Below are 18,576 nucleotides of genomic sequence, written 5' to 3' on the forward strand. Positions count from 1 at the left end.
CGTGGATGCCTATTGGTCCCGGTTGGTGCCACCAACCGGGACCAAAGGCCCTCCTGCCTGGGCTCCGCGCACAGGCCACATGGAGGCCCATCTGTCCCGGTTCTGGACTGAACCGGGACTAAAGGGACAGGGCATTAGTAACGACCCTTTAGTCCCGGTTCAGGAACCGGGACAATAGGCCCGTTTTCTACTAGTGTCTTTCGGAGTATCAGAGTTTCAGACGAGAACTCATCTGTTACACGGGCACTTAATTTTTTTAACTTATTTGAACTCCAGACTTTTTTGCGTTCTGTATGCACCATTCAAAGCGATGTCATCAATTTTCAACCTTTCTGACATCATTTGCTATTTTTCCGTTCCGTATGCACCATTAAACTTTTCAAATTTGAAAACTACTGGCACTAACAGAAAGTTTGTAATTTTTGTACCTAAAGCAAAAATATTCACAAAGAAACTAAATACAGCAACAAAAAACTACTCTGAAATAAATAAAAGAAAATACTATATAAAAAATATTTGCGCGCTACACTGTGGGCATGCTAGGCCTTGGGCGTGGATATGCAGGCCCATAAGGCCAGGCAGGCTCACAGGGTAGCGCGACAAAGTTAGGCCCAGAAGCCTACTTTAGAGAGGATCTCGAAGAAGCAGTCGCGGCTGGGTTTATAAATCAGTGCGGCTGCCCTTCGCTCGGCGAGGTGGGACTAAACTTTGTTCATCGCAGCGCGCCTCTTTAGTACCGGTTCATGGCTCCAACCGGTACTAAAGGCCACCCTTTAGTACCGGTTGGAGCCACGAACCGGTACTATAGGGGGGCCGCTTCCCGTCGCTTAGCCTGGCCAAAATTGGCCTTTAGTACCGGTTGGTGGCTCCAACCGGTACTAGAGGCCCCTACTATATATATAGCATTTGCGAAAAATTCAGTTTCATCTCCCCATCTCCAACCTCTTCGCGACATTGCCGCCGCTCCCGTCCCGCGCCGTCGACCATCACTGTCTCGCCCTCGCCGCCCCCGTCGCCCGTCATCGCCGTCTCGCGCCGCCGCCCCATACGCCGGCCACCGCCCGTCGTGGCCATCTCGCAACGCCGCCCGTACGCCGCCGCCCCCGCTCGTACACACACACATACACACACACACACACACACATACACACACACAAACACGTACACACGCACGCGCACACACACACATTTCTTTTACTTATTTTCTGTTTTCTGTTTTTTAGATTAATGCATGTCAAATTGTTAATTAGATGAATTACCTAGATAAGAATGTTAGATTAATGTCGAATGTTAGATGAATTAGATAAAAAAGTTAAATATTAATGTCAATTGTTAGATGAATTAGCTAGATAGTAATGTCAATTGAATTAATAGAACTAGTTTATTTTTAGTAAATGCTTAGTTGAACTAGTTGAATTAATAGAACTAGTTTACTTTTAGTAAGAAAATTTAGGTATATGAGATTTGATGATCTAATTAAAATATTACTATATAGAACTAGCTACTTTATATATTTTAGTAAAAATATTAATATAACTAGTTTATTTTTAGTAAATGCTTAGTTGAATTAGTTGAATTAATAAATTTGAATTAATAGACCTAGTTTATTTAGTTGAATTAATAGAACTAGTAAGTGTTTAATGTTTCACCTATACGAACATAGGAAATGTCGTCTGACGACGAAAAAGATTTCATTATGTGCGAATACTATGAAGACTAGTGCGGCCTGTGCGACAGAAATTTCCTTGTTGATGATAGGCGCTTTAGCATCAAGCTGGATGAGACCTTCAAAGTGGATACAGTAAGTCACAACGACAAGTCTTTTTTCGTAATTAAGCATGACTTATGTGGATAAGATAGGTTTTAAATTTTAAATTTGCTTGAACCTATACAAGTCATTTGCTTGAACTTATAATCTTAAATTTTCACTATTCTACTAGTGCATCCCCTGCCATGCAAGAATTTTTGTCTTGGATAAGATAGGTTTCAGTGCTATGGAAACTATGGAGGTAAAGAGAGTTTAGTTGAAGACCGAGCATGGTTATACTTTCAACATAAAATTATACAATGCAGACACATACACCTATTTTGAATGCAGAACTTGGCAAGCACTATGCAAGGCTTACGCATTTGAGCCTGATATGGTTATCACCTTTGATATTCGTCCGGAAGATGATATTGAAGGTAATAGAGACATCTGGGTCGATGTGCAGACGCCTCCAGTTCTACCATTATGTGAGTTTCTCAACCATATTTATGTCTTCGATATTGTTTATTCAAAAATAGTTGACAACTAATTTCTATTGACAGCTTATTTACATTTCAGCAAACATGTCCGGCGCTTTGGCTCATCGTATGATGTATTCGCTTCCTTATCTTTTCTTTTTCTCGGTTTGGTAGACATGTCCTTCACATAGATAACCTGTGCCACATCATTGGCTAGGACAAACGGTTCGTCAGTGTACCCAAGATTTTTCAGATCCACTGTTGTCATTCCGTACTGTGGGTCTACCTGTACCCCGCCGCCTAACAGATTGACCCATTTGCACTTAAACAAAGGGACCTTAAAATCAGGTCCGTAGTCAAGTTCCCATATGTCCACTATGTAATCATAATATGTGTCCTTTCCGCTCTCGGTTGCTGCATCAAAGCGGACACCGCTGTTTTGGTTGGTGCTCTTTTGATCTTGGGCGATCGTGTAAAATGTATTCCCATTTATCTCGTATCCTTTGTAAGTCAATACAGTCAAAGATGGTCCCCTGACAACAAGTACAACTCATCACAAACAGTGTTGTCGCCTCTGAGACGTGTTTCCAACCAACTGCTGAAAGTCCTGATGTGTTCACATGTAATCCAGTCGTCGCACTGCTCCGGGTGTTTGGAGCGCAGACTGTTCTTGTGTTCATCGACATACGGGGTCACCAAGGTAGAGTTCTGTAGAACTGTGTAGTGTGCTTGAGACCAAGAATATCCGTCCCTGCATATTATTGAGTCTCTTCCCAGAGTGCCTTTTTCAGTCAGTCTCCCCTCATACCACGATTTAGGGAGACCTATCTTGTTAAGGCCAGGAATGAAGTCAACACAAAACCCGATAACATCCTCTGTTTGATGGCCCATGGAGATGCTTCCTTCTGGCCTAGCGCGGTTACGGACATATTTCTTTAGGACTCCCATGAACCTCTCAAAGGGGAACATATTGTGTAGAAATACGGGCCCCAGGATGACAATCTCGTCGACTAGATGAACTAGGACGTGCGTCATGATATTGAAGAAGGATGGTGGGAACACCAGCTCGAAACTGACAAGACATTGCACCACATCACTCCTTAGCCTTGGTACGATTTCTAGATCGATCACCTTCTGAGAGATTGCATTGAGGAATGCACATAGCTTCACAATGGCTAATCGAACGTTTTCCGGTAGAAGCCCCCTCAATGCAACCGGAAGCAGTTGTGTCATAATCACGTGGCAGTCATGAGACTTTAGGTTCTGAAACTTTTTCTCTGGCATATTTATTATTCCCTTTATATTCGACGAGAAGCCAGTCGTGACCTTCATACTGAGCAGGCATCCAAAGAAGATTTATTTCTCTTCTTTCGTAAGAGCGTAGCTGGCAGGACCTTTATACTGCTTCGGAGGCATTGCCGTCTTTTTCGTGCAAACGTTGCAGGTCCTCTCGTGCCTCAGGTGTATCTTTTGTCTTCCCATACACGCCCAAGAAGCCTAGCAGGTTCACGCAAAGGTTCTTCGTCATGTGCATCACGTCGATTGAGGAGCGGACCTCTAGGTCTTTCTAGTAGGGTAGGTCCCAAAATATAGATTTCTTCTTCCATATGGGTGCGTGTCCCTCAGCGTCATTCGGAACAGCTAGTCCATCGGGACCCTTTCCAAAGATTACGTAGTGTAAATCATTGACCATAGCAAGCACGTGATCACCGGTGCGCATGGCGGGCTTCTTCCGGTGATCTGCCTCGCCTTTGAAATGCTTGCCTTTCTTTCGACATTGATGGTTGGTCGGAAGAAATTGACGATGGCCCAGGTACACATTCTTCCTGCATTTGTCCAGGTATATACTTTCAGTGTCATCTAAACAGTGCGTGCGTGCGTGGTATCCTTTGTTTGTCTGTCCTGAAAGGTTACTGAGAGCGGGCCAATCGTTGATGGTCACGAACAGCAACGCCTTAAGGTTAAATTCCTCCTGTCTGTGCTCATCCCACGTACGTACACCGTTTCCATTCCACAGCTGTAAAAGTTCTTCAACTAATGGCCTTAGGTACACATCAATTTCGTTGCCGGGTTGCTTAGGGCCTTGGATGAGAACTGGCATCATAATGAACTTCCGCTTCATGCACATCCAAGGAGGAAGGTTATACATACATAGAGTCACGGGCCAGGTGCTGTGATTGCTGCTCTGCTCCCCGAAAGGATTAATGCCATCCGCGCTTAAAGCAAACCATACATTCCTTGGGTCCTTTGCAAACTCATCCCAGCACTTTCTCTCGATTTTTCTCCACTGCGACCCGTCAGCGGGTGCTCTCAACTTCCCATATTTCTTTCGGTTCTCACTGTGCCATCGCATCAACTTGGCATGCTCTTCGTTTCTGAATAGACGTTTCAACCGTGGTATTATAGGAGCATACCACATCACCTTCGCAGGAACCCTCTTCCTGAGGGGCTCGCCGTCAACATCACCAGGGTCATCTCGTCTGATCTTATACCGCAACGCACCGCATACCGGGCATGCGTTCAGATCCTTGTATGCACCGCGGTAGAGGATGCAGTCATTAGGGCATGCATGTATCTTCTCCACCTCCAATCCTAGAGGGCATAACCTTCTTTGCTGCGTATGTACTGTCGGGCAATTCGTTATCCTTTGGAAGCTTCTTCTTCAATATTTTCAGTAGCTTCTCAAATCCTTTGTCAGCCACATCATTCTCTACCTTCCACTGCAGCAATTCCAGTATGGTACCGAGCTTTGTGTTGCCATCTTCGCAATTGGGGTATAACCCTTTTTTGTGATCCTCTAACATGCGATCGAACTTCAGCTTCTCCTTTTGACTAATGCATTGCGTCCTTGCATCGACAATGACCCGACGTAGATCATCATCATCGGGCACATCGTCTGGTTCCTCTTGATCTTCAGCAGCTTCACCCGTGGCAGCATCATTGGGCACATCGTCTGGTTCCTCTTGATCTTCACCAGCTCCCCCCGTTGCAGCATCACCGTATTCAGGGGGCACATAGTTGTCATCGTACTCTTCTTCTTCGCCATCTTCCATCATAACCCCTATTTCTCCGTGCCTCGTCCAAACATTATAGTGTGGCATGAAACCCTTGTAAAGCAGGTGGGAGTGAAGGATTTTCCGGTTAGATTAAGACCTCGTATTCCCACATTCAGTGCATGGACAACACATAAAACCATTCTGCTTGTTTTCCTCAGCCGCATCGAGAAACTCATGCACGCCCTTAATGTACTCGCGGGTGTGTCTGTCACCGTACATCCATTGCCGGTTCATCTGCGTGCATTATATATAATTAAGTGTCCAAATTAATAGAAGTTCATCATCACATTAAAACCAAAGTGCATACATAGTTCTCATCTAACAACATATAGCTCTCCAAAGCATCTAATTAATTAAACCATACATTGAAACTATGTAAAACATTTCAATGCGAAAACAAATGCGATCATAATCGCAACCAAGGTAACAATTGATCCAACGGCATAATGATACCAAGCCTCGGTATGAATGGCACATTTTCTAATCTTTCTAATCTTCAAGCGCATTGCATCCATCTTGATCTTGTGATCATCGACGACATCCGCAACATGCAACTCCAATATCATCTTCTCCTCCTCAATTTTTTTTTATTTTTTCCTTCAACAAATTGTTTTCTTCTTCAACTAAATTTAACCTCTCCACAATAGGGTCGGTTGGCATTTCCGATTCACATACATCCTAGATAAATAAAATCTATGTCACGTTGGTCGGCATAATTTTCATAAACAATAAATGAACCAATAGTTATAAAGATAATATACATACCAAATCCGAATCATAGACAGGACGAGGGCCGACGGGGGCGGATACCAAAATCATCGCACTATATAAGATGCAATAATAAATGTAAGAAAATGATACAAGTATCTATCTAAACATACAAGTAAGAATATTTTTCCTTTCAGAAAGAAGATAAGAACAAGAGGCTCACCACGGTGGTGTCGGTGATGAGATCGGCGCGGGTGATCGACGGCAGTGAAGACGGGGACGGGGCGTGACGGACCGCTAAATCTAGACAAATCTCGAGGAAAATGGAGCTTGGAGGTCGAGCTTCGAGAGGAGAAAGCTTAAGTAGTGTGGCTCGGGCATTCCATCGAACACCTCATGTGCATAGGAGGTGAGCTAGAGCACCACAAAGCCCTCTCCCCCTCGGCCAGAAAAAACTGAGCACTGTGCTCTGCTCTTGCGCGAGGGGGTATATATAGGCACCTCATTGGTCCCGGTTGATGACATGAACCGGGACTAAAGGGAAGCCTTTGGTCCCGGTTCAAGCCACCAACCGGGACCAATGGTGGTGGGCCAGGAGCGAGGCCCATTGGTCCCGGTTCGTCCCACCAACCGGGACCAAAAGGTCCAGACGAACCGGGACCAATGGCCCACGTGGCCCGGCCGGCCCCCTGGGCTCACGAACTGGGACCAATGCCCACATTGGTCCCGGTTCTAGACTGAACCGGGACTAATGGGCTGAGCCGGCCTGGACCATAGCCCTGTTTTCTACTAGTGGATGTTGTCACATTAATACGTTGAATAATTAGTATTTCTATATGTAAAACAATTCCAAGTTATGGTCAATTCTACGATTCTACTACATTAAAATATATCACTTATATATTAGACAATTAGTACAATATAGTTCTATAATGAGTAAAACACCCCAAAAACCAGTACTTTCGGCTTAAAATTAGCCTTTAAAATTTTGAATACACACTCATCAAATCCTTGGCCCGCCCCTGCCCGAGAAGCACCACCAAATCAAAGTCATCCTGTGAAGTCGCCTCCAGTGTCCGCGATCTTTTGAGTAACTATCATGGAGAATAATATTATGGAACATTTACTCTTAGTTATTTGACATGAATAAATCTTCTTTATCCGCAATGTAAAATTTAATTAGCAAGGTGCGATTCTAATCGATCAAAGTTAATTGTTCTTTCACCAATACTGCTCAAACAATATATCTAGCGGCCCAAACATCTCTTTTACAACTTGACATATCAATCATTTCATGTGAAATTTAATATGTATATCGTCACCATCAACATATTCTTTTACAAACATAAAGCATACACTTTATTAAAATCTTGACTTATAATGCATCAGTAATGAAAGTGTTATTTTATATGTAATGTAAACAATACCAGTAACACTATCGTCACCCTTTTAGAAAGAAAAGCACATACTTTTTCTCAACATTGACTTAACTGCCAAAGTAAAGCAGTTACAAGAGAAAAGTGTTGATCTTCACATCTTCGATAGCGAGAAATACTTCTTCATTCAAAAAACATATTCTGACAATACAAGAGCACAATTAATACGGTGGTCATTTCTCTCCTAAGATATCATGCGTTAGCTACTTCTCTCCCAAGACACACCGAAACAGATTTTGATGGTGACACTATAGTTTTACATGTGGCAATGGATTCGGAGACTATACTACCACTGAAGATTCGGATCTTCCTGTGGCAATGAATCTGGGGACAGGTGCCCTCGGGCATGGAGGTGCTCAAACGGAATGGCCCGGGTGATGGGATGTGCCCTCTTTGTGGGATAGAGGAGGACTCAAATCACATCTTCTTCACGTGTGTGTGTCCGCACAATTCCTTTGGAGTTGCTTACATGGAGCGGTTGGCGGCTGTTGGTGCAAGAATAACTTCCCCAACCTCTTTGCGGAAATCCAAGCCTCCCATCCGCGTGTCTGCCACATTTGTTGGCTTGGTATTAGGGTTCTTGCTTGGACGCTTTGGACCATACGCAATAAAATTGTAAACCTGCGTGTTCCTCTTCGACATGCTACTGACGCCGTTTTCAAAATGTATTGATATTTGTAGCTTTGGTGGCCGCTTAGCTGCCTCAGGATCGAGACGCCATCAACATCATCATTGCAGATCTTCACGCGATGGTTCTCTTCTTGGCGCCACCGCTTCCCCTCCACCCTCTAAGCCGGATTAGCCTTCTTGGCGCAGCCTAGGATCAGCCTGTTCGACTCTGTAAATTTTCTGCTTAACTAAACTGACAACGCAAGTGGCCTGCTGCTGTCTACGCCACATCATGAATCTTGAGGGCATTGAACGCACGGGATAAAGGGGTGTCAGGACTCCCGGGTGCTATTGCACCTTTCCGTTTCCTCTATATATTGTGAAGATGCCTAGCTCATCAGTACCACTACGGCCATGGGCTCGCCTGCAAGCAGCGGCAACACGCCGTGCTGCCACCTCCTACTCCTCCTTTTCATTTGCTTACAAATATTTGTAGCGAATTCTCTTGATGCATCTGCTCCTGCTCCCGCTACCGCCGCAACCACCCCGTCTCCCTTCTCATTCAGCTTCGACTTCTCCAACGCATCCACCTACCACATAGAAGACCTGAAATTCGAGGGGGATGCGACCGTTCATGGCGACCTAGTTGACCTCACCTGTAACAGTTACAAGAAGAACCCCAATTCCTGTACAGGACGGGTATCGTACCGGCACCCGGTGCCGTTCTACGACAACGTCACCGGCGAGGTGGCCAGCTTCCAGGCGCGGTTCACCTTCGTGATCCATATCGACGACGATACTAAGAACAACAAGGGGGACGGCATGACTTTCTTTCTTGCCTCTTACCCGTCAACTATGCCGCCAAATTCAGGTGGGGGTAACCTCGGCATGATGCCCTTAGGCAAAGGCAAGAACCCGACCGCCTTCGGGAATGACCGGTTCATCGCCGTGGAATTCGACACCTACGACAACTCTTGGGACCCCAACACCACCTACGACCACATTGGCATCGACATCAGCTCTATCATGGACTCGGTGAACACGACAATACTGGATAGCTTCAGCCTCAATGGCACCATGACGGCCACGGTCACCTTCGACAACACCACCCGGATGCTGGTAGCAGACCTGCAGTTTGATGACCAGAGTTACAATCTCCCGGTTCGGGTCACCACGCAATTACCCGATCCAGTCACCTTGCTCCCGCCTCAGGTGGCCATTGGGTTTTCTGGAGCCACAGGCGCCAGCTTGGAGCTGCATCAGATACTATCATGGTCCTTCAACTCCTCGCTTGCTCCGCCCCACAAAGGTGTTTACTAGCTATACCTTTATTTCTTCGATGCAACTGCCATGAAAAAGATACAAAATTAATACTCCAAGAGACATTAGAACTCAGCCATTTAATATACGCTTATAGCTCGATCAGGACTGTTAATATGATTATATCTCCATATACTTATATACATCAAGTACTTACGTGGACCTTAAAGGCTTCAACTCGGCATGCTAGTAAAAGATACTAATATGCTTAGATCTCACATCGACATTCTGACCCTTCCTTCAACTTGGCCCCCTAGCAGAAGATTAATATTGTCTAAACAAGCAACGGATTAACATGCTTATAAGCTTATAGGTACACATGAACAGCATCTTATGCTTATCCTTCAACTTACTAGGAAAGGCCTAAGCATAATTATTTCTTCCATTAATTAATGTGTTTACATGCTTATTCCTCATTATTGTTGTGGTCCTTCAACTCGGTCTGCTCAGAAAAAGATGCTAAATATGCTTAGACTACCCATAGTGTGGAGTAACTTAGGCTAGCAACATGCATATGTTACTAGTCTATGTTACTACCTTCATTTATTACGTTGTAGACTCATCTTCTCTTGGCATGTGTGATGTTACTCGTAGTGTGAGTAACATACTATGTTACCACATGCCTCTTTTTAATCAGTAATTACATGCTACATCATCTATTTTGTCTAGATACGTGTGATGTTACCACTCATGCTACTCCCACTATATGTGTGGTGTCATGCAAAACTTTATTTATTAGGTTGTAGACTCATCTTGTCTTGGTATGTGTGATGTTACCCATAGTATGAGTAACTAGCATATTTTTTTGCTTAGGTGTCATCTATGTTACTCTCCATGTTACTCCCACTTTGGATAGTCTTAGACCTCCCACAATGGAGCATCATAGGGTAGTATCATGCAACCTCATGCAATGTGTTAACTAGTTATTTTGATGACATGACATAACACTAAATAAGGAAAGAGGTGATACTGTTATTCATATCATTGATAGTGCATCGTAATAAGTGAAGTGCTAGTATGAGTCATACAAAGTAATAAATGAGGTCATCTAAAATATCAACATATGATACCATCCATTATAGGGATAGCATAATACAGTAGTATCATATACATGATACCACCCACTGTAAGAGGTCTTAGAGCTCATATCGATAAGTATGCTTATAATTAGCTCCACGGTGGTATCTGATGCTTCCTTCAACTAGGCACGCTAGCAGAAAGTACTAATATGCTTATAGCTCACATCTAGTAGTATGATTGTAGCTCCATGACGGTATCTGATGTTTCCTTCAACTAGGCCCTCTAGCATAAAGTGCTAATATGCTTATAGCTCACGACAATTAGTATCCATATATTCTTATAACTCCAAATGAAAGTATCTGATGCTTACCCTTCAACTCGACAAACTGGGAAAGGGAGTTGGTATGCTTATAGCTCAGATCCCATAGTCCTTCAATTCTAGCATCCTAGCAACAGATGCTAATATGCTTGTTGCTCACAATGATTAATCAACTTGTATCTCCATGAGAATATCAACTGGTTATATGCATAAGATACCCATCACCATGGTCCTTCAACTTTGCCAACTAGGAAGTTATGCTAATATGGTTATAGCTCACAAAGATTATTATATGCTTATAGCTCCATGATAGTATATGATGATGACAGTATCTTACCTATATGCATGTTGGTCCTTCAACTCGCCCTACTAGGAAAAGATGATAATATTCTTATATAAATATCACAGCTATGAATAGGCTTAGATGCTTATAGCTCCATGAAAGTACAGATTCACATCAAATACACTTGTGGTTCTTCAACTCTGCCTGCTAGGAGAGAAAATTAACTTGGACACATGAATTAACACAATTAACTACTAGTGTTATTTTTGTGCATGTAGATCATGACATGAAGGCTGCAATTATTGGAGGGTCGCTTGGAGGAGCTGTAGCGTTGGTGGTTATGGTGTGGTGTATCATTGCATGTTTCAAGTGGACAAGGAGCACAAGCCATGACCTTGTAGCACAAACTGGAGGACCCAGACGGTTCGACTACCGTGATCTGGCTTCTGCAACAGACAACTTCTCTAAGCAAAGGGTTATTGGGAGAGGTGCGTTTGGAGAAGTCTACAGGGGTACATTCTCAAAGGGATTGTCATCAGGTGCTCCCTCAAGAGAATCAGGTGGTTTTTCCTCCAAGGAATCGTGTGCATCGTCCTCCAAGGATTCAGGTACATCGTTGAACTCAAAAGAATCATATGGTGGCGAGGTGGCTGTAAAGAAGATCTTGAACAAGATAAGGGGAGGAAATCAGGACTTCTTCACTGAGATGAACACCATTAGCGAAGCGAAGCATAGGAATCTCGTCAAACTTAAAGGTTGGTGTTGCAGGGATAGTAGCCCAAACATTCTTGATTTCATGTGCTGGTGTTGCATGAAGAAAAAGGATGAAGAGCTCTTCCTTGTCTATGAGCTGGTGCCTAACGGCAATCTGCACCACCACCTACACGAGACAGAGCAGCCAATACAGTGGCCAACAAGGTACAATGTAGTATGCGTACATGTGCATTTTATTTATTTATTTACTTCACGAGAATCAATGATCCATGATGCTGTAATTACCATTGTAGTAGAATCATGAACCTGTGTATGTCTCTCAGGTACCAAATCATCAAAGACATTGGCTCTGCCCTTGTTTACCTCCACCATGACTGCGCCCCACCCATTCTGCACAGAGACATCAAACCAGGCAACATCCTCTTAGACAACAACTTCAACGCCAAGCTTGCTGACTTCGGGCTGTCGAGGATCGGCAACCAAGACAACGTGACACTAATGACGACTGCTGTTGGGACAGAAGGGTACATAGATCCAGAGTGCAGGAAAGCAGGGAAAGTCAAGTTCAACCTTAGCTCAGACGTCTACAGCTTCGGGATCGTCCTCTTGGACATCACGTGCATGGGAAAGTCCAGGGAGCAAGTCTGGGATCTGTATGTAAGAGGCAGGGTGATGGAAGCTGCAGATGACAGGCTACATGGTTGTGGCGACTCGGACATGAGGCAGATGGAGCGTGTGGCTATCCTAGGGCTCTGGTGTTCTCTTCCTGACAGTAGGAAGAGGCCTACCAGTAAGGAAGCAATGGAGGTCCTCGAACGTGGTGTGTCGTTGCCTGACCTTAACCACCTGTTGAACACTACTTCGGTGCCCTCCTCAATGCAACAAGATACCTACACTACTAGTAGCTCGGGCCCACAAGCACCGACGTCAGATGAAAGCCCATTTGGTGAGCGGCATGCATGACTTCTGGGGGTTAATAATGCATTGCATACTAGTAGTTGCTTCTCTCATCTACTTAATGTGTTCCAATAAGCGTCGTGTTTGTATGGTTTTACATTCATGCCGGATTGGCCATATGTTGTCTGGACGTAATATACAGTTACGTGTAACACACTGTATGTATGCATTTGCTTTGCATTCATGTTGGTTTGCTGATATATAGATATGGATGTAATAAGATGTTATGTGGCAGATACATCGTACGTGTGGTCTTGTTTGCATTCATATTGGTTTAATAAAGTTGGTTAACTCAGTAATGGGACTAAGTCATCTCCTTTTTTTACTTCCCGGATAAAGAAATCATGCAACTCTCATATAATTTTTGAACAGATCGAGTTATTGCAATGCAAAAATAGTTATATTCCTAACTTGTCACAGCAAAAATTAAGGACGTGAATATCTGGGGAACGTCGGCTAGGGGTTTACCTCCAGCGAACTATTCATTCCTCCTGGGGCGCGTCGAACCAGGCCACGAAGACCAATACGACAGGCCCTACCCCCCGGCTTGTATTGGGCTGGGCGATTTTCGGAAAATAGTTTCTCTAATTCACATCTAGATGTTTTTTAAAGATGTCACATCTAAACTCACTAGTAGAAAACAGGGCTATGGTCCAGGCCGGCTCAGCCCATTAGTCCCGGTTCAGTGTAGAACTGGGACCAATGTGGGCATTGGTCCCGGTTCGTGAGCCCAGGGGGGCGGCCGGGCCACGTGGGCCATTGGTACCGGTTCATCTGGACCTTTTGGTCCCGGTTGGTGGGACAAACCGGGACCAATGGGCCTCGCTCCTGGCCCACCACCATTGGTCCCGGTTGGTGGCTTGAATCGGGACCAAAGGCTCCCCTTTAGTCCCGGTTCATGCCACCAACCGGGACCAATGAGGTGCCTATATATACCCCCTCGCGCAAGAGCAGAGCACAGTGCTCTGTTTTTTCTGGCCGAGAGGGAGAGGGCTTTGTGGTGCTCTAGCTCACCTCCTATGCACATGAGGTGTTCGATGAAATGCCCGAGCCACACTACTTAAGCTTTCTCCTCTCGAAGCTCGACCTCCAAGCTCCATTTTCCTCGAGATTTGTCTAGATTTAGCGGTCCGTCACGCCCCGTCCCCGTCTTCACCGCCGTCGATCACCCGCGCCGATCTCATCACCGACACCACCATGGTGAGCCTCTTGTTCTTATCTTCTTTCTGAAAGGAAAAATATTCTTACTTGTATGTTTAGATAGATGTTTGTATCATTTTCTTACATTTATTATTGCATCTTATATAGTGCGATGGTTTTGGTATCCGCCCCCGTCGGCCCTCGTCCTGTCTAGGATTCGGATTTGGTATGTATATTATCTTTATAACTATTGGTTCATTTATTGTTTATGAAAATTATGCCGACCAACGTGACATAGATTTTATTTATCTAGGATGTATGTGAATCGGAAATGCCAACCGACCCTATTGTTGAGAGGTTAAATTTAGTTGAAGAAGAAAATAATTTGTTGAAGGAAAAAATAAAAAAAATTGAGGAGGAGAAGATGATATTGGAGTTGCATGTTGCGGATGTCGTCGATGATCACAAGATCAAGATGGATGCAATGCGCTTGAAGATTAGAAAGATTAGAAAATATGTCATTCATACCGAGGCTTGGTATCATTATGCCGTTGGATCAATTGTTACCTTGTTTGCGATTATAATCGCATTTGTTTTCGCATTGAAATGTTTTACATAGTTTCAATGTATGGTTTAATTAATTAGATGCTCTGGAGAGCTATATGTTGTTAGATGAGAACTATGTATGCACTTTGGTTTTAATGTGATGATGAACTTCTATTAATTTGGACACTTAATTATATATAATGCACGCAGATGAACCGGCAATGGATGTACGGTGACAGACACACCCGCGAGTACATTAAGGGCGTGCATGAGTTTCTCGATGCGGCTGAGGCAAACAAGCAGAATGGTTTTATGTGTTGTCCATGCACTGAATGTGGGAATACGAGGTCTTACTCTAACCGGAAAATCCTTCACTCCCACCTGCTTTACAAGGGTTTCATGCCATACTATAATGTTTGGACGAGGCACAGAGAAATAGGGGTTATGATGGAAGACGGCGAAGAAGAAGAGTACGATGACAACTATGTGCCCCCTGAATACGGTGATGCTGCAACGGGGGGAGCTGGTGAAGATCAAGAGGAACCAGACGATGTGCCCAATGATGCTGCCACGGGTGGAGCTGCTGAAGATCAAGAGGAACCAGACGATGTGCCCGATGATGATGATCTCCGCCGGGTCATTGTCGATGCAAGGACGCAATGCATTAGTCAAAAGGAGAAGCTGAAGTTCGATCGCATGTTAGAGGATCACAAAAAAGGGTTATACCCCAATTGCAAAGATGGCAACACAAAGCTCGGTACCGTACTGGAATTGCTGCAGTGGAAGGCAGAGAATGCTGTGGCTGACAAAGGAATTGAGAAGCTACTGAAAATATTGAAGAAGAAGCTTCCAAAGGATAACGAATTGCCTGACAGTACAGACGCAGCAAAGAAGGTCGTATGCCCTCTAGGATTGGAGGTGGAGAAGATACATGCATGCCCTAATGACTGCATCCTCTACCGCGGTGCATACAAGGATTTGAACGCATGCCCGGTATGCGGTGCGTTGCGGTATAAGATCAGACGAGATGACCCTGGTGATGTTGACGGCGAGCCCCTCAGGAAGAGGGTTCCTGCGAAGGTGATGTGGTATGCTCCTATAATACCACGGTTGAAACGTCTGTTCAGAAACGAAGAGCATGCCAAGTTGATGCGATGGCACAGTGAGAACCGAAAGAAAGATGGGAAGTTGAGAGCACCCGCTGACGGGTCGCAGTGGAGAAAAATCGAGAGAAAGTGCTGGGATGAGTTTGCAAAGGACCCAAGGAATGTATGGTTTGCTTTAAGCGTGGATGGCATTAATCCTTTCGGGGAGCAGAGCAGCAATCACAGCACCTGGCCCGTGACTCTATGTATGTATAACCTTCCTCCTTGGATGTGCATGAAGCGGAAGTTCATTATGATGCCAGTTCTCATCCAAGGCCCTAAGCAATCCGGCAACGAAATTGATGTGTACCTAAGGCCATTAGTTGAAGAACTTTTACAGCTGTGGAATGGAAACGGTGTACGTACGTGGGATGAGCACAGACAGGAGGAATTTAACCTTAAGGCGTTGTTGTTCGTGACCATCAATGATTGGCCCGCTCTCAGTAACCTTTCAGGACAGACAAACAAAGGATACCACGTATGCACGCACTATTTAGATGACACTGAAAGTATATACCTGGACAAATGCAGGAAGAATGTGTACCTTGGCCATCGTCGATTTCTTCCGACCAACCATCAATGTCGAAAGAAAGGCAAGCATTTCAAAGGCGAGGCAGATCACCGGAAGAAGCCCGCCATGCGCACCGGTGATCACGTGCTTGCTATGGTCAATGATTTACACTACGTAATCTTTGGAAAGCGTCCCGGTGGACTAGCTGTTCCGAATGACGCTGAGGGACACGCACCCATGTGGAAGAAGAAATCTATATTTTAGGACCTACCCTACTGGAAAGACCTAGAGGTCCGCTCCTCAATCGACGTGATGCACGTGACGAAGAACCTTTGCGTGAACCTGCTAGGCTTCTTGGGCGTGTATGGGAAGACAAAAGATAAAATTGAGGCACGAGAGGACCTGCAACGTTTGCACGAAAAAGACGGCATGCCTCCAAAACAGTATAAAGGTCCAAACAGCTACGCTCTTACGAAAGAAGAGAAAGAAATCTTCTTTGAATGCCTGCTCAGTATGAAGGTCACGACTGGCTTCTCGTCGAATATAAATGGAATAATAAATATGCCAGAGAAAAAGTTTCAGAACCTAAAGTCTCATGACTGCCACGTGATTATGACGCAACTGCTTCCGGTTGCATTGAGGGGGCTTCTACCGGAAAACATCCGATTAGCCATTGTGAAGCTATGTGCATTCCTCAATGCAATCTCTCAGAAGGTGATCGATCCAGAAATCGTACCAAGGCTAAGGAGTGATGTGGCGCAATGTCTTGTCAGTTTCAAGCTGGTGTTCCCACCATCCTTCTTCAATATCATGACGCACGTCCTAGTTCATCTAGTCGACGAGATTGTCATCCTGGGGCCCGTATTTCTACACAATATGTTCCCCTTTGAGAGGTTCATGGGAGTCCTAAATAAATATGTCCGTAACCGCGCTAGGCCAGAAGGAAGCATCTCCATGGGCCATCAAACAGAGGATGTTATCGGGTTTTGTGTTGACTTCATTCCTGGCCTTAACAAGATAGGTCTCCCTAAATCGCGGTATGAGGGGACACTGACTGGAAAAGGCACTCTTGGAAGAGACTCAATAATATGCAGGGACGGATATTCTTGGTCTCAAGCACACTACACAGTTCTACATAACTCTACCTTGGTGACCCCGTATGTCGATAAACACAAGAACAGTCTGCGCTCCAAACACCCGGAGCAGTGCGACGACTGGATTACATGTGAACACATCAGGACTTTCAGCAGTTGATTGGAAACACGTCTCAAAGGTGACAACACTGTTTGTGATGAGTTGTACTTGTTGTCCAGGGGACCATCTTTGACTGTATTGACTTACAAAGGATACGAGATAAATGGGAATACATTTTACACGATCGCCCAAGATCAAAAGAGCACCAACCAAAACAGCGGTGTCCGCTTTGATGCAGCAACCGAGAGCGGAAAGGACACATATTATGGTTACATAGTGGACATATGGGAACTTGACTATGGACCTGATTTTAAGGTCCCTTTGTTTAAGTGCAAATGGGTCAATCTGTTAGGCGGCGGGGTATAGGTAGACCCACAGTACGGAATGACAACAGTGGATCTGAAAAATCTTGGGTACACTGACGAACCGTTCGTCCTAGCCAATGATGTGGCACATGTTATCTATGTGAAGGACATGTCTACCAAACCGAGAAAAAGAAAAGATAAGGAAGCGAATACATCATACGATGAGCCAAAGCGCCACATAGTTCTTTCAGGAAAAAGGGACATCCTAGGAGTGGACGGCAAGACAGACATGTCTGAAGATTATGAAAAGTTTCATGAAATTCCTCCCTTCAATGTCAAGGCTGACCCAAGCATCCTGATAAACAATGAAGATTATCCATGGTTACGGCGCAATAAGCAAATGACACAAGCGAAGAAAAAGTGAAGACTTTCTCCCGCAATAAGCAAATGCTATGTGGGTGAAATTATGATACCATCCCAACTTTCAACTTTTTCAGAGTTAATTTGAAATGCTTTCATGTCTTATGGTTCGAAACTTTGATACTTCAAAAGTGATTGTCCATTTTGTACATGAAGTGCATCAAGTTTTTGTCGTAACCCTCTCTACTTTTTGGAACATGCTATGTGGGTGAAATGATGATACCATGCCAACTTTCAACCTTTTCAGAGTTCATTTTGAAATGCTTTCCAATTTCAGAGTCATTTAGCTCAAAGAATGAATTAATAGAAAACAGAATGAACTACAAAACTTTTATGAAAATAAAAACAATCAATTAAAATATTATGTTATGATCAACTAAAATAAAACTATAATATTCTTCAATAGCAAAAAGAATATAATTTTTGTGACCTAAAATCAAACTATAAGTATTTAATTGTAAGTATAAATAAAAAATAAATAGCAAAGAAGAAAAAAATTCTATTTTTATAGTAAAGTTATTCATAAACTAGTGATTCACACAAATTTTATAAAATTCCAATTTAAACTATTCAAAATTTTAAAACTAATGGCACTAACAGAAAGTTTATAATTTTTTGTGACCTAAAATCAAAAAGAAATCACTAAAAAACTATAAGTATTTAGTTG

General features: G+C 43.9%; 1 protein-coding gene across 1 annotated transcript; it reads left to right on the forward strand.

The window, feature by feature from the left end:
* The first annotated feature begins 8,449 nt into the window (after positions 1–8,449).
* On the forward strand, positions 8,450–12,920 carry LOC119352707 (L-type lectin-domain containing receptor kinase IX.1-like). Its single transcript, XM_037619280.1, has 3 exons — positions 8,450–9,344; positions 11,256–11,895; positions 12,015–12,920. Exons 1-3 carry the CDS (start codon positions 8,450–8,452, stop codon positions 12,652–12,654), a joined length of 2,175 nt encoding a protein of 724 aa, XP_037475177.1. The 3' UTR covers positions 12,655–12,920.
* Positions 12,921–18,576: the final 5,656 nt, after the last annotated feature.

This window comes from Triticum dicoccoides, chromosome 2A, assembly GCF_002162155.2.
Source record: "Triticum dicoccoides isolate Atlit2015 ecotype Zavitan chromosome 2A, WEW_v2.0, whole genome shotgun sequence".
In the NCBI taxonomy this organism is placed as follows: Eukaryota; Viridiplantae; Streptophyta; class Magnoliopsida; order Poales; family Poaceae; genus Triticum; species Triticum dicoccoides.

Bases quoted from the DNA above. Each gene is read 5' to 3' on its own strand.
- LOC119352707 (XM_037619280.1), top strand. From the start codon at position 8,450: ATGGGCTCGCCTGCAAGCAGCGGCAACACGCCGTGCTGCCACCTCCTA. The intron at 9,345-11,255 runs GTGTTTACTAGC...TTGTGCATGTAG, and splicing joins GCTTGCTCCGCCCCACAAAG to ATCATGACATGAAGGCTGCA. The intron at 11,896-12,014 runs GTACAATGTAGT...TATGTCTCTCAG, and splicing joins CCAATACAGTGGCCAACAAG to GTACCAAATCATCAAAGACA.